Source organism: Rhopalosiphum maidis, chromosome 2 (assembly GCF_003676215.2).
Source record: "Rhopalosiphum maidis isolate BTI-1 chromosome 2, ASM367621v3, whole genome shotgun sequence".
In the NCBI taxonomy this organism is placed as follows: Eukaryota; Metazoa; Arthropoda; class Insecta; order Hemiptera; family Aphididae; genus Rhopalosiphum; species Rhopalosiphum maidis.
The window spans coordinates 7258083-7273080 of record NC_040878.1 but is presented as its reverse complement, the minus strand read 5'-3'; the positions used below and the strand labels follow the sequence as shown (position 1 = coordinate 7273080).

The 14998-nt window shown below is 35.2% G+C and overlaps 1 protein-coding gene across 1 annotated transcript; it reads left to right on the top strand.

Moving 5' to 3' along the window:
• The first annotated feature begins 12240 nt into the window (after positions 1-12240).
• LOC113552181 (fork head domain transcription factor slp1-like) lies at positions 12241-14706 on the top strand. Its single transcript, XM_026954918.1, has one exon. It carries the CDS (start codon positions 12474-12476, stop codon positions 13698-13700), a length of 1227 nt encoding a protein of 408 aa, XP_026810719.1. The 5' UTR covers positions 12241-12473; the 3' UTR covers positions 13701-14706.
• The last annotated feature ends 292 nt before the right edge of the window (positions 14707-14998 follow it).

Here is a 14998-nt window from a genome sequence, read left to right as displayed (position 1 = left end):
TTTTCCTTAAATAACCCATAAAGAAACTATGAATTATGGTTTTTGTCAATCGTTATGTAGACGCGACATCTTTTTCGGTCTGTACAACAGAGCCGACGCGTCAGAGCCTGCGTATTTATTATCATGTATCACCCTTAAAACAAACTCCGGGGCTAATATATCCATCGACACGACCCTCTAAGAAATATTCCGAGTAAACAATTAAAGGTACATGTTCGGTAAAAGTATTCTTTTTTCACCGTTATATTAGTCCACCATAATAAATGCACACTTATTAACACATTTGTCAACATCCAAAGTTTTTAAAAACCTAGAAAAAAATCGTTAATATAACATAGTCGTATTATAGGTATCCTAAACAATATTATAATAGTGACTATATATGATACGGAATAAAAAAGAATGCATTAAAATGGACAAAAAATACACAATTGTATACATATATTATAATTTTAAAAAACATTCATATTTACATTAAAATCTGTATTGTCTAGCGCATACATATTAGTATACGTAGAAAGTATTCCTATAAATAAAGCGAAAAAAATGCGATTCTCGACTTACCAAAACAACAAAAATTTGATTTAACAATTTTTTTGTAATTTAAATTAACCAATAGAGGGCACCACCAGGTCTGTTATACAATTATAAGAAAGCCTTTGGCTAGAATTTAATACCCCCTCCCATCCGTTTCAAAAATATATAAGTCAACATATTTATTTTTAAAGTGTAATTGTTTAAATATAAGTTTTTTGAAAGGTTTGACGTGGGTATTTTTCATTATGTAATTTTTTCAATGGTATTTAATCTAATAAAAAAAAAACAAATATCTTAAAAATATTTTTAAAAAATAACGTAAGGTGCCACGTCACAATCATTTCGGAAAAATATCTTCATCGATCCCGTGCACGCTGCAGCACCTACGAATATCGTCTTTTTTTCATACAACTATACTTTCTTTTCCGGCACCGGAAGCGAACATACCTGTACACACACGTTCTTAAAGCAAGTGCAGTCTTCACGACACTATATAAATGGGTATAGTTCCGGTGCGTCCACACACCTACACAGCATCACGTGCAATAATACCTATGTATTGCACATACATATATTATGCGGTATATATTATTATAAACGCACGCGCACATCGCGTCGTACATCTCCTAATAATAATGTTTAAATCGGACGCCACCGCCGCGCCTATTATAGATGGCCGACACACACAATAATAATATTACAATATATTATTATTATTATTATGCGGAGGAATAATAATAATAAGAATAATGACGACGACGACGACGACGACGACTATAATAATAGTAATATACGAATATATGCGTATCCCCCGGGGGCCGACGACGACGTCTCGATAGCCGCGCCGGTAGCCGGACGGCCCCGAAACATGTGGCTCGCCGCCGCCTTTGGCGCGCTCTTTTCTGCGGTTCTCGGTATCCGCGATGCTTGTACACACACACACACACGCGTCGTACATACACGTGTACGATATACGCACCCACATACGGTATTATACGCTGTGCGTTTGTGTGTGTGTGTGTGTGTGTGTGTGTATGATATTTATGCGATTATGTTGTTCTTTCGGACGGAGCGGCATTTCACTTTCCTCTTTGACACAACTGGACCCCATCACATCTCGGGTGCGCGCTGACGGGGGCGTGTGCAACGAAAACAACGGCTGTATGCCAAACACCGACGCCGCCGCCGCCACATATATAATATTATAAGATAAGCCGCGGCGTTCCGAGGAATCCGCAAACATTTTTCGGGCACGACATATAATAAATTGACTTCTGGAGGTTTTTTTCACCGACGTATCAAAACACACCACTCTCGTTCGCAGCGTATACGCGTATTATAGTGTTTGTGTGTTCACCCCGCGCAGTCGAAACGTTTCGACACGAGGGTTGTGTGTGTGTGTGTGTGTGTGTGTATTATACGCATTATAATGCACGGAAAATATAATATGTACACCGAAAACACAATGTGATCCGAACCGCGCGAATGGCCGCGGCGGCGGTGCAGTGGCGGTAATAATAATAATAATAATAATGTATAAAATATAATATTATATATAATCGTTATAACGTGTGCGACGCCGCACCCGAAACGCTGCTGATTGACTGTCGGTGTTGGCCGAGAGAGCGGTGAGCTGTTGCCGCGGCAGAAGTCGGTTTTTGGGGTCCTCTCTTTTGTGCGGTCGCGCGCCGACATCACGACTGCGGCGTATAATATAATAATATAATATATAATAATATATCTCTCTTTCGGCCACCGAAAAATATAATATAATAACCTAAACGACCGGCTGCAGCTACTGCCCCGTTGACGTTACAACATTATAATACACACGTATATATTATTATATATATATATACCTATATGCGCATAGGTACACACACCGCGACACATTAACACGCGCCCGCTTACACTGCACATTAGAGGTGGTGCCTATACATATCTATTGCATACCATAAATGTACGTATACCTCTGAGGTGTGATTCTTTTACACCCATCAACGGCAGACGTTCGTTTTCTGCAGGTCAGATGTATTATGTTTTCGACACCAGTTTTTTACCATATATATTTTTTTTTATACTTTTCACTTCTTTTAAATGGTACCTATATGACGTTTTTAATTTCAATCTTCTTAAGCTGAATATTTTCCCGTGGCTTTAGATCTTTTGAAAATCATGTCAAACTTGTACCAAATTCGGGTTAGATCTTATAGGCGAAATCAAAGATCAAAGTGGTATAGGCAGTTGTGCGTAGACGTGACGTATTTAAGGGCGGTATACCCTTGTAGTGACACTGTACACTCCATTGATAGGAAATACATTTATCTATAAAATGACATTTTCGTTATAAATTCTAATAGGTTACTTCAATCTTCTGCTGGTTATATACAATAAATATGTTTCCGATAGCATTCATGTTGTATACGTTTACCGAGAAATGATTACTAAATGACGCACACTGCACAATGTTAAATTGTGGATTAAATTTACAAAAATATCTATAGATATTCAGTCATACGTTAATAGGCTCAGTATCAATCGCCCCGCGAGAACCTCACATGGGTACCTGATGGGAAAGACTGAACCTTCATTACGTCTGACACACAATTTACAAATTACAGTCAAACATCAGCGCATTAATTATAATCCACTGTCAACGTTTCGTAAAAACCATAAACAAACTTCACATTGAAGACAACATTTAAGACACAACCGAATTTTGTATTATATATATAAATACAATAGCTTCTTTCTAGAAAAACAATTTTAATTGCTCAAATGAGTGTAATATAAGCCAATATAAATTAATTCGTTAGTGTAAGCTAAACTATATAATATTATATAGGTAACGCTGAACCCGCTGATCGAAAAATAAAAATAATAAATACATTTGTACAGTGTCGTGGGACGACCAAAATCGCTATAACACGATTAATACAATTATTGTTATACCATTACTATTATATAATTATTTTAACTCATGATTTGAATTGGACCAAACGAGTTTTTTTTAACGGTCGATGACAGGTATAGCTTATTTACGCGAATCGTGCGAAAACGCCCGGTTTTAATTTGGTAACTATACATAACATATCAAATCATTATAATAGATACTTAAAAAATAAACACCAGTAATCAGTGATGCGTTAAGCTGTATAATACAATGTCAACATATATACTACCACGTATACCTACTATCGTTCTTCGCGCATAAATGTCATATAATGTCAGGCCTAGAATATAGTATGATATAACTGTAAGTTAAATTTATTACATTTTAATTAATGTTAATTTTCTTCAAGCGAATACCCTTGTTCTATAGACATTTCAATGATTGACAACTAGCTGTTGTAGTTGCAAGTTTTTAATAAGGTTAACGTCATGAATGAATCGACCGATTGTTTCCCATCATAAAACCGAATGGGATTTTAATTATTTATACATTATAAACGTTTTGAGTAACGGTAACCAATATTATGTGTAATAATTTACGGTACACACTGAATCGTATAAAATTTTGTATATACATGACAGTGACAGTGTTATTGTATAAGAAAAATGGAATAGAATGTTACGAAATTAATAAATGGAAATAATAGATCTCATTTTAGTATAATATTATATGATGATATAGGTACGTATATGCGCAAAGAATAGATTTTCACTAAATAAGTGTTCACGTGAAAAAGCTTGTAATAATATTATTTGCTTGTGGCGATTATTTTTTTTTGATATTATTAAACTATTCGCATTACCCGATAATTTTATCAACCTACGATAACGCAATACGCGTAAAGTATTTTTTCGATTATAAAATTGAAGTCTTATAGTTATTATTGGCATCATCACACTTATGCCGTGCCGCAAGTACGAGACGTAGGCCACGCGTATCGCGTATCCGCAATATACTCAAAAGCAATACATTATTTCATATTATATATATCTCTATATTGTGTGTATAGGTAAAAGGTATAGGCAGGTATTTAACAAGTGTGAGGTACCTACAATATGCCTATCGCGTGCGATCTACGCGGCGCACTGTGCACGCGACGACCGTTGGCGGCGATCCGGCGACAGGACGATGGCAATCTGACGCGACGGCAACGTCGGCAACGGTGAAAAATATTCTCGGATAATTTATCGTTTTATACGTCGCGCGCGACAATTATTATTATTATTATTATATGCGATCGATTATCGTGTGTGCTGCTCCCGGCAGCTGAATATATATAACGAGAAGAGGAGAAGCACTTGGTAGGCGGAGTATACGCGGTGGAGGAGGGGGGGGGGTAGAAGGATGGAAGAGTAAGGTTTGGTTATAAAAACGAAGAAATGGCACGCTGAGCCGCAAAAACGTCGGACGAGAATATTCGCTAATATAATAATAATAATAATAATAATAGTAATAACATCTCTGCAGTCGTCCAGACAATAAATAGTAATAAATAACCGCGATAAAACGACCGTAGGCAGGTATACATACATGTGCACATTATTCACTGGTCTACTCTACGCGCGCGACAGCCGACATAAGGTTACTACATCATATTATTATTATACACACACGCGACAGTAGTTGGCTACCATATAATATGTACCTGCTGTATACATCAAGCGCGTGGTTACAACAACATAATAATATGTTATTATAGGTAGGTAAATGACGAATTATTACACGCGCGTGTAAATTATAATATTATAGTCATATATGGGTATTGTTTATGGATTTTTTCGCATTGTAGAAGATGGAAGTAAACCGGATATCCATCACTTGTATGTCTGCTGCGAAATTATTTGAGGTGGGACGAGTCTCGCGTTATCAAGACTATAATATTAATATACAAAATAAACTAACCTCGTTAAGTCGGTAAGACTACATAATATATCCATTATAAATAAAAAATGTATGAGATAAATTTAAATGGAGGGTATTAATAGGTACTTATTATTATGTTACACGTTAGATATTGTAAAAACATCGCTTGTATCTCGTTGTAGTGTTTCATATAGTGTTTCGGAGTAAACCTTTACACAAGAGACTGGCCAATGTAGAATATTTATTTGCGTTTTATAGTTTCCCTAAGATCCGTGACCCGACTGTCGGACCGTTTTTCGAAATATGTAATTAATGATATTACTATATGAGTGCACGTCAGCGCCCGACGGTAATAACGTACTGACATCAGAGATGTTTACAGATAGAGATGATGGTAGGTAGCAATAATAACTAAATATTATGATTATAATAAATTATAATGATAGAGATTAAAAAAGAAAATTTAAATTTCAGGTTATTCATCGTGTTAACTGAATCAAACTCCTACCTTCTTTAATACATGTGTATTTATTAAACATTATTATAAAACTCGTGTACAGCGTAAGTATTTACACATACCTTTATGTTTTATATGATTTCCACCTATATAGTGTATATATTATTAGGTACTTCCGAGTTTCGGCATAGAGTAAAATCAGAAAATTTATAACTTTTATATAATTTCACACAGACAGAAAACTTTATAATTTTCATAATATGATAGATTATTTACCTGGAAAGGAGGTAAGTAATTGATATAATAATATTTAGCTGATTCGACTTGCAGTGCGTGAGAAAATAATAATTTTACTACCTGCATATGAGCTGAAGTATAATATTTTCCGAGTATTTGGGCGATCGTTAAACGAACCGGAAAGACAATAATAATATTAACTATTAAGTAATTATACGTAAAAATATCCAATGATTGTATATGCCTACATAAACATATTACACTCGTTAAGATCAGATATATTCACACGCTCTAATATGTGTATAATAGTTTATATAGTCATAGGCACAATAATATGCACACGCACGGTAACCGTTCGCGAACGCATATACGTATAGTATAACTAACACACACATTACAAATTGAAAATACGATATACTGTAATGATTGATAATAATATAGTAATAATTACCTATGTGATATTAAATATTATCAATGAAAATACGATAAATTAGTCGTCGTTATAACAGAATTCGCAGCGTTATTATAAGTATATTATATATTTACGTGCAAACTGGACAATTAGTCGTGACAATATAATATAATGTTTTCGTACACAATCATTAATTATTATTATTATTCTGTACGCTCAAAAGACAGAAAAAAAAATATCCCTCTGCGAAATACAATACAGTATGTAAGGTATACGCAGTGTAAACACAATATTGTTTTCAAAACAAAACGAATTAAAATACGTACATATTATAGTATATAATAGAACCTATTGACGAGAGTTGAATAATTATAATTATTTTTTATAAACAACCTATGAAAAACGAGTATATAATATTATAAATACACGTGGTTAAAAGGTAATGACATAATATTATATTTAATATATATTATAGGTATACCTCAACAACTGTTTTGGTCTGACCTGTATAATGCACATAGTTATACGTTTTACTCGCAAAAAAATAAAAAATCAATTTATTATAATACTCGCCACGCGAGATCTGCTACATAGGCATCATCATTTGTGGACTAAACATTATAACTTATAAGTTATAATATTTATAACGTACGTCAACAGTGTGATGTTCCTACATCATTATTATTGTAGGTATTTTGTAGTTATTTTCCGCTCACGAATAAAACGTACCTACACCTACTGTATAATATTAATGTGATACACTCATATTAATATACTTATCAATATTATACGGTTTATTGTATATTATAGGGACGGACTACATCGAGCACACTGACCGGGTTACGATATCGAGACTGCTCGTATAATAATGTTTACCATAATAAATTATACATTAAATTTGTCTGTCGGCCGTCAATAGAAATTATAAAAATATTATGTACCTATATTATTATAATTTAAGAATAAATTATGTACAAGTTTATTTGGTTGCTATAATAACTCGTTATAGTCTATAGGTAATATATAATATATTATCATGAATTTATTTCAAATTTTATCAAAATATGTGTTTTGCGTTTCATTCGACACTATATATATACCTACGACAAGTTTTAAATACGTAACTATTTATATCTATGCAAGTACAATAAATAATATTACTATAATATCCACGAATAAATCCGCATGTTTACAGCCGGTGTATTTATTATTTACAATATAATAGTTTAATATATAGACAGTATTTATTATCTGTTTTGAACGACTGTACATAGAATATGATGTACTTTATAGCATGCGTTAAATCATTCCTGATGCAAAGACAATATAACATAAAACTATAATATATTTACCTTTCATATTATATACGATTGAAATACGATTCATATAGTATACAAATATATTGTATATATATATATAATATAAGTAAGTATGCATGTGCCACTATAGTCACCAAGCGTATCGGCATAATAAATAATAATTACGCGATTTTCAATAATTTTTATCCTTATTTTTTCGCAAGTGTATAAACATCTATACATAGTACAATACACCGTGAAGGATAAATTATATATGTTATGATACATTGCGCGAGTATATTCATATAAATATATAATATGTATCTCCAATATATATATATATTAATAAATATTGTTAGTATAATATATATATATATATATAGATTATACGACCGTGTACGGGTGCTACAACGGTCGACATAATAGTTCCTATACATAAATATAAATATTCGATTTAATGTTATAGCAAAATATTTCGACGGCCATGCATCGCACGGTCGAGTATTGTTGTATATCGTTGTATGACAGCATCATATTATACAAATCGAAGTTCGGATGTTGTATTTGAATGTTTTACGAACGTGTTGAGCATTACGATATTGTACGCATATACCTATAAAATATCTATAATATACTTTATGTTATAAATTTGAAAAGAATTATTATAGTGACGACGACACTATACATACTGCGGTTATTATACTTTCATCATATCATTTTAAATTCGTCGATAAAAATTCCAAACGTAAAATTTAACGTTCCAGTTTACATAGTATACAATAATATAATAATACCGTGACAATGTTATATTTCTTAGTATATACCTGTACACACATATACAGAGTATTATACGTGCAATTTTAAAAAAACATCTCCTTTAACGAGTTATAGGACATATTGCACCGACAAATCCAACGATGACATCCAACATTGTCCTCAAGTTTTTATAGACACTTTTTTTCTCACTCACCCGGTCTCTCTTTCTCTTTCTCCTTGTTTTTTTCCAGAATATTAACCTCGCACAGTGTGCAGTACACTGTATACACGATGACTACTATATGTATACACACTCATACACACACACACGCGCGCGCGCGCTATACGGTTCTTTGGGCCGCCTAACACGCAAAGTGACACCGAATTATTTATCGGCAAACTGCATCGAACATCTGCTAGTGGGATATATACATTTTTTTTTTATATTTTTATTTTATTCGTTTTAAAAATACCGCCGCTGCGGTGTGCGCGCATTATATTATCATGTATTACACTCAATGCGACCGTATCATTATTATACACACATATATATTTATATATAAATGTATGATGGTTTACGGTTATATATATATATATATAATACGACGTGCAGTTCTCGTGCCCACAGTCGAGGGTTTATTACGCGCGCGCGTTGCCATTGTATACAATAATATATATGACGTGTATGTACATGAAATATGCTGTAATGGTATACGATCGCGAATCCGTATATGTATATTTCCAAAGCGTAACACCATATAAAAACGAACGGAAAAAACTGAATATAATAAACGTGTTAACACGTTGGAAATCGTGTCGTATATTTGCTGCAGGCCATGTATGTAATAATATTTTATAAGTGCAAGTAGGTATAAATACATACGCAAAATAACATGATTTTATTCGCACAGAGAAATTTTATTGGCCGTTTAAATTGCCTAGCCATATAGGTATCATATATTGTTACGTATCCTATTATGATTTCAAACGAATATGTTAGATACCTATAAATACATGTATGTAATACCTACGAGTGACATTTTTATTGACGTATATGCCTATACATACCTGCCCATAATGTCTACGTATTTATATATTTTATAGACTGCAGAGTACTTCAAAGTATTTTTGAAATATATTTTATGAATGATTATTCTACCAAACATATAAAAATGTTTTTAGATTGAATAAATAATAAAAGCATCATCTCAGAAAGCTATATATGTAGTGTTCCATCAAGCGTGATGTTGCCCTCTTATATATGGCTATATAATACATAATATTATTAATATTATACCTATACATATAGTAATTTATATTGACCTGTTCCAATTCAAATTTCAAGATATACCCATTTATACAATTTGTAAGAATATTCGTGTATATATATATATTTTATAATATTTTTTTAAATTCTTAACGTGAATTTAACAAATTGCATTACTTTTATAACGACGAATACATATATATTGTATGTCATGAATCTATAAATTAAATATATACATGTTACACTCTACGTATACAATATAAATACAAATAACAATGATGTTAAACAAATTTAACATTATTTGCAAGGATCACAAACACGGTGAGAAATGAATTGCATACGTATCGGGTATGTATTTACCTATTATAGGTAAATAACTTGTTGCGTAGAATAATATTAACTATAAATAACATTAAGTGCGCACTGCGCATATATATATATATATATATATATATGCCTCTATGTATATACCACACCGTGATTGACCTATAACAATATGTTTAAAAGTATGATATTTTGTAACACCAGAAAGTGTTCGCGTTGAAACAATGCAGGACGTCTGCATAATGTACATTATTATTACAATTTATTAATACAATATAGGACGTAAGCTCGCGTGTTCATCGAGTCGTTTAATACTCGTAGGTATACGTATATAATACTTATATTATTATGACCCCGTTTTTCTTTTTCGCGGCCCGTACCCGGGTACCTATACTACCTGTATATATATATATATATTCTAATATTCTGTATAATATATGTGTGTATACGCACATTTGTCTGCAGCGCGTATCGAGTCTGCGATGAATGATCTATTATATTCGGTTTGCTAGTATAACGTATATTATATTGTTTACCGCTAAGTGTGCGAAAATAACAAATTTATCACACTTGATAATTATACATGTAGATGCATCATATAACAACTGAACATTGAATTACTATACAATATATGTTGTATACATTTATAAGCTGTCATTAAACTGAAACTGCAGTTGAAATATATTCGTCTCAATCTTGATAAGTTTAAAACGGACGGTGAGTTTTTGTTTATTAAGCATAATATATATGTATGCCGCGATATATATTATAATTACAATGCAGTTTGTGAAAGCTATTTTAAGTTTTAATGTAAAATTGATCTGACATTTTAAACGGTTTTCTTTTTATTCTTTATTTATATTACCTACATAAATATATTATGTAGGTTTAGGTTTATAGGTCACTTGCATAGCACTATATATAAGTCGAATTCATATAATAGGTATTGCTGAATTATTGTAATACTATCTGCTCTTACCGCTATACTATAATAATCTATAAAAAAAATTAATTATACACATTATACTATAGAATAATACATGGATGGTATATTATATATATAATAATATATTATGTGGAAACTATTAGTATATACAAAAAGAATAAATCATAATCCGCATTCGCTTATTATTAGTATACAGGTATTACACGTTTCGCTAATAATATTATATAAGGCTATTCTGAAAATTGCATTTATACTATTGTATGTATAGACTGTAGAATAAATAAATAAATAATATGTATAAGTAATAAGTATATATCTATTACCTATACATTATGTAATAATAAAATCAAAACAATTAATTTAAAGACGTAATATATACGAACTGAACGTCACACGCAGCTACTGTATAGGTAATTAGAGATTTCGAATTTGCCATAGGTATCTATATACTGCGGTGTATGTGTAAGGTAATGGCCAATGATGAGACTTAACCGAGGAGGATCGAGTGTTGTGAGTGTAATTTAGTTATATATATATATGTATTGTTGAAATATGCCGAAACAAAAATTCATAGATGCGTATAATCCTGACTGTTCTTTTTTTTTTTTTTGTCACACATTTCTCATTTCAAACATCGAACATGACCGCTGCGAAAAACATAAAGTTTAACCATATAAATGAATATATCATGACATATATATATATATATTATAAACCCTCCCCGAATCGGTATTAAAATATAAGCGGGGGCCTCACTCGCACCAACACATATCCGTGTCAATATTGGCATAACAACATTCGTCAATATATTAATAATATTTCGCGTATATATATATCTGTGTGAGCGCGTAAATACGGGGTGAGATGGCGGGCGGACGATGAAAAAAAAACAGAAAACATAAAAAATAAAGGAGAAGGGATAATAATAATAATAACACAATACGAACGACAATAATAATATATTATAATATGCGATATAATACAATACACACACCGCTGAAAAAAGGGGGCGCAGCTGCGACAAATGGTGTCGGGACGACGGCAGCGCCGCGCGGCGCACTGCTGGGGCCGACGTCGCTGGGCGTGGCTTCACTGCCATTGGTCGTCGTCGGGCGGGCGTCGCCGCCGCCGCCGCCGCCGGGACCGCGCTTCGGCAAGACTGCGACCGACCACTGCACCGTACACGACGACGACGATCAGTCTTCTGACACAGCACGTCTTGTTCGCACGCGCGCTCTCCGCATCGCACGATTTTCATTTCCAAACCATAACGTCCGTTTGGTCCGTATCGTTTGCTCGACGCCGCCGCTCTGATCGCGTGCGCGCACATGACACTATCCGCCGTTCGTCATTATCGTTTTATTTTTATATTTTCCTATAGTTATTATTTGTGATTTCGCGTTTTAAGACGTATCGTCCGAAAATGGTGACCAAATCGCTGAACGGACCCAGTTTCACCATCAACCACATATTGGGCCGTCTGGACGTGGACGACGAACGCGACTGCAAGAGTCCCGGACCGTCGACCAGCCGGTCGTTCACCACCGGCAGCGAGGCCAGCGACTGCAGCGGCGACGACTGTCTGTGCGCCCCGGTCGACTACAGCACGCGGCCGGGCGGCAGCCCGTCGCCGACGCCCGGTGACCTGCACCGCCATCACCGCGGTGGCCATCACCACCAGCACCACAACAGGCGCGCGCATCCGACGTCGCCGGCCGCGGTCGACATCAAACCGGAAGAGGAAGACGACGACGACGACGACGACGAGGAAGCCAACAGTCTGCCGAAGGGCGACAAATCGCCGCAGCGAGACGGCGCCTGCGCCAAAGACGGTAAGGACGACGCGGCCGCGACGCCGCCGATAGACGACAAAAACAAAAAGCCCAATTACAGTTACAACGCGCTGATCATGATGGCCATATCGGAAAGCCCGCAGAAGCGGCTCACGCTCAGCGGCATCTACGAGTACATCATGAACAAGTTCCCGTTCTACCGGATGAACACGCCCGCGTGGCAGAACAGCATCCGGCACAACCTGTCGCTGAATAAGTGTTTCGTCAAGATCCCGCGGAGCTTCGACGACCCGGGCAAGGGCAACTACTGGATGATCGACCCGAACAGCAGCGACGTGTACATCGGCGGCACCACCGGCAAGCTGCGCCGCCGGTCCACGCAATCGTCCCGGCACCGCATCACGTACAGGCCGCCCATGCCGCCGCACGGCGTGGTCATGCCGCCGTCGCCGCACCATCACCATCACCATCACCACCACGCGGCCGCCGCAGCCGCAGCAGCCGCCGCCGCGTTCTACCACCACCGCGGCGGTCCGCCGCACCACCCGGCCGCCGGCGCGTCCGGCTGGCCCGGCGTGGCCGATTACCCGTCAGCCGCTGCCGCCGCGGCCGGCTTCGACTACCTGCACCAGTACTTCTGGCCACCGTCCGTGGCGACGTCCACCGCCGGCGCGTACCAGCAGCGGCCGTCGCCGTCACCGCCCGCCGCGTCCACCGGCTACTCCATCAGTCAGCTGCTCAGGCCCACCCTGCAGGTGCCGCCCAAGAGGCCCACGGCCGTCATGCACCCCGCTGCCGCCGGCGCCCTGCTCCAGGCCACCATGGGCCGTCACCATCATCATCTGCAGCAGCAGTAAGAGTAAAGAGAGAAAAATGCATTTTTTTTTTCAAAGTTACCCTAAGTATAATATACCTAAAATATATTATACAAACGTGTACATATAATATTATTACGTGTTATTGTGAATACGACTTTTACGCTGCTCCGGCTATTCGATTCCTACAGTGCTGTTTTAGGTATATATACGTCACTATTTCATTTTTCTTTTCGTTTCATATATATATATATATATAGTTGATCTCTCTCGAAAAGAAACCATATTATATACTATAATTATCATTATATGTACATATTATAATATAGTTACGACGTACACGCGTATAATATATTATAATGGATATGTGCGCCGTGTATATATATATATATATATATATATATAAGTGTTGGAGATAATTTCTATTTATTTCGTTATACTCGTGCTGATGATAATATTGGTACATCGCGGATGCAAACGAGAGAATAGTTACACGAGTGGACGTCTCGAATTTTCAACTCATCTGTACTTTACACAAGCAAATATCAATATATTATGTATGTTACGTGTCTATGTTCTAGTCACACGAGATCGGCCTTTGTATATACGCATACGCGAGTACATTTAGGTACATTTATATTGTAATACAATGATAGAGTTTGCGTGATGCTTATGGATATGTTTCCTATATGTATGTATAATATGTATATATAGTTATGTTATTACGTATTTGTATTATTATAATAACAAGCATGTCACAAGTGCCTTAAAATAACTATATATAATATGTACCATATATACGGCGGCCAACTATGATGTATAGTACCTACTATGTTTTAGAATATAAGTAAATGCAGTACCTACCTATATATATATATGTTTTAGGAAATAGGTGCATTTTGATTGTTATTGATATTTTTATGTTATATACGTTTGCGAATTCGACATTCGATGGCGTCGTCAAGGAAAAAAATTTAAAACGAAAAAAAAATAATAATAATAATAGTATTTATATATATATTTTATATTATGTACTCGTCTATATAATCGGTTATTATATAATATGTATTGTAATATAATAATTTATGAATATTATTATGTGCCTACTCGATATTATTATTGTATATTATTTTTATTTAATTGTTATCGTTATAATATAGGTACCTATATATGCCTATACATATATTATTATTAATATAATAAACGATATTTTATTATGATAAACGAATTTGATGTATTTATCTACACGTTTAAGCGCGTGAGGCGTATGTACCGGTGCATTAATAAAATCATACGCGTATCCTGAATTTACAAAAAAAAAAAAAAAAAAAAACAAAATA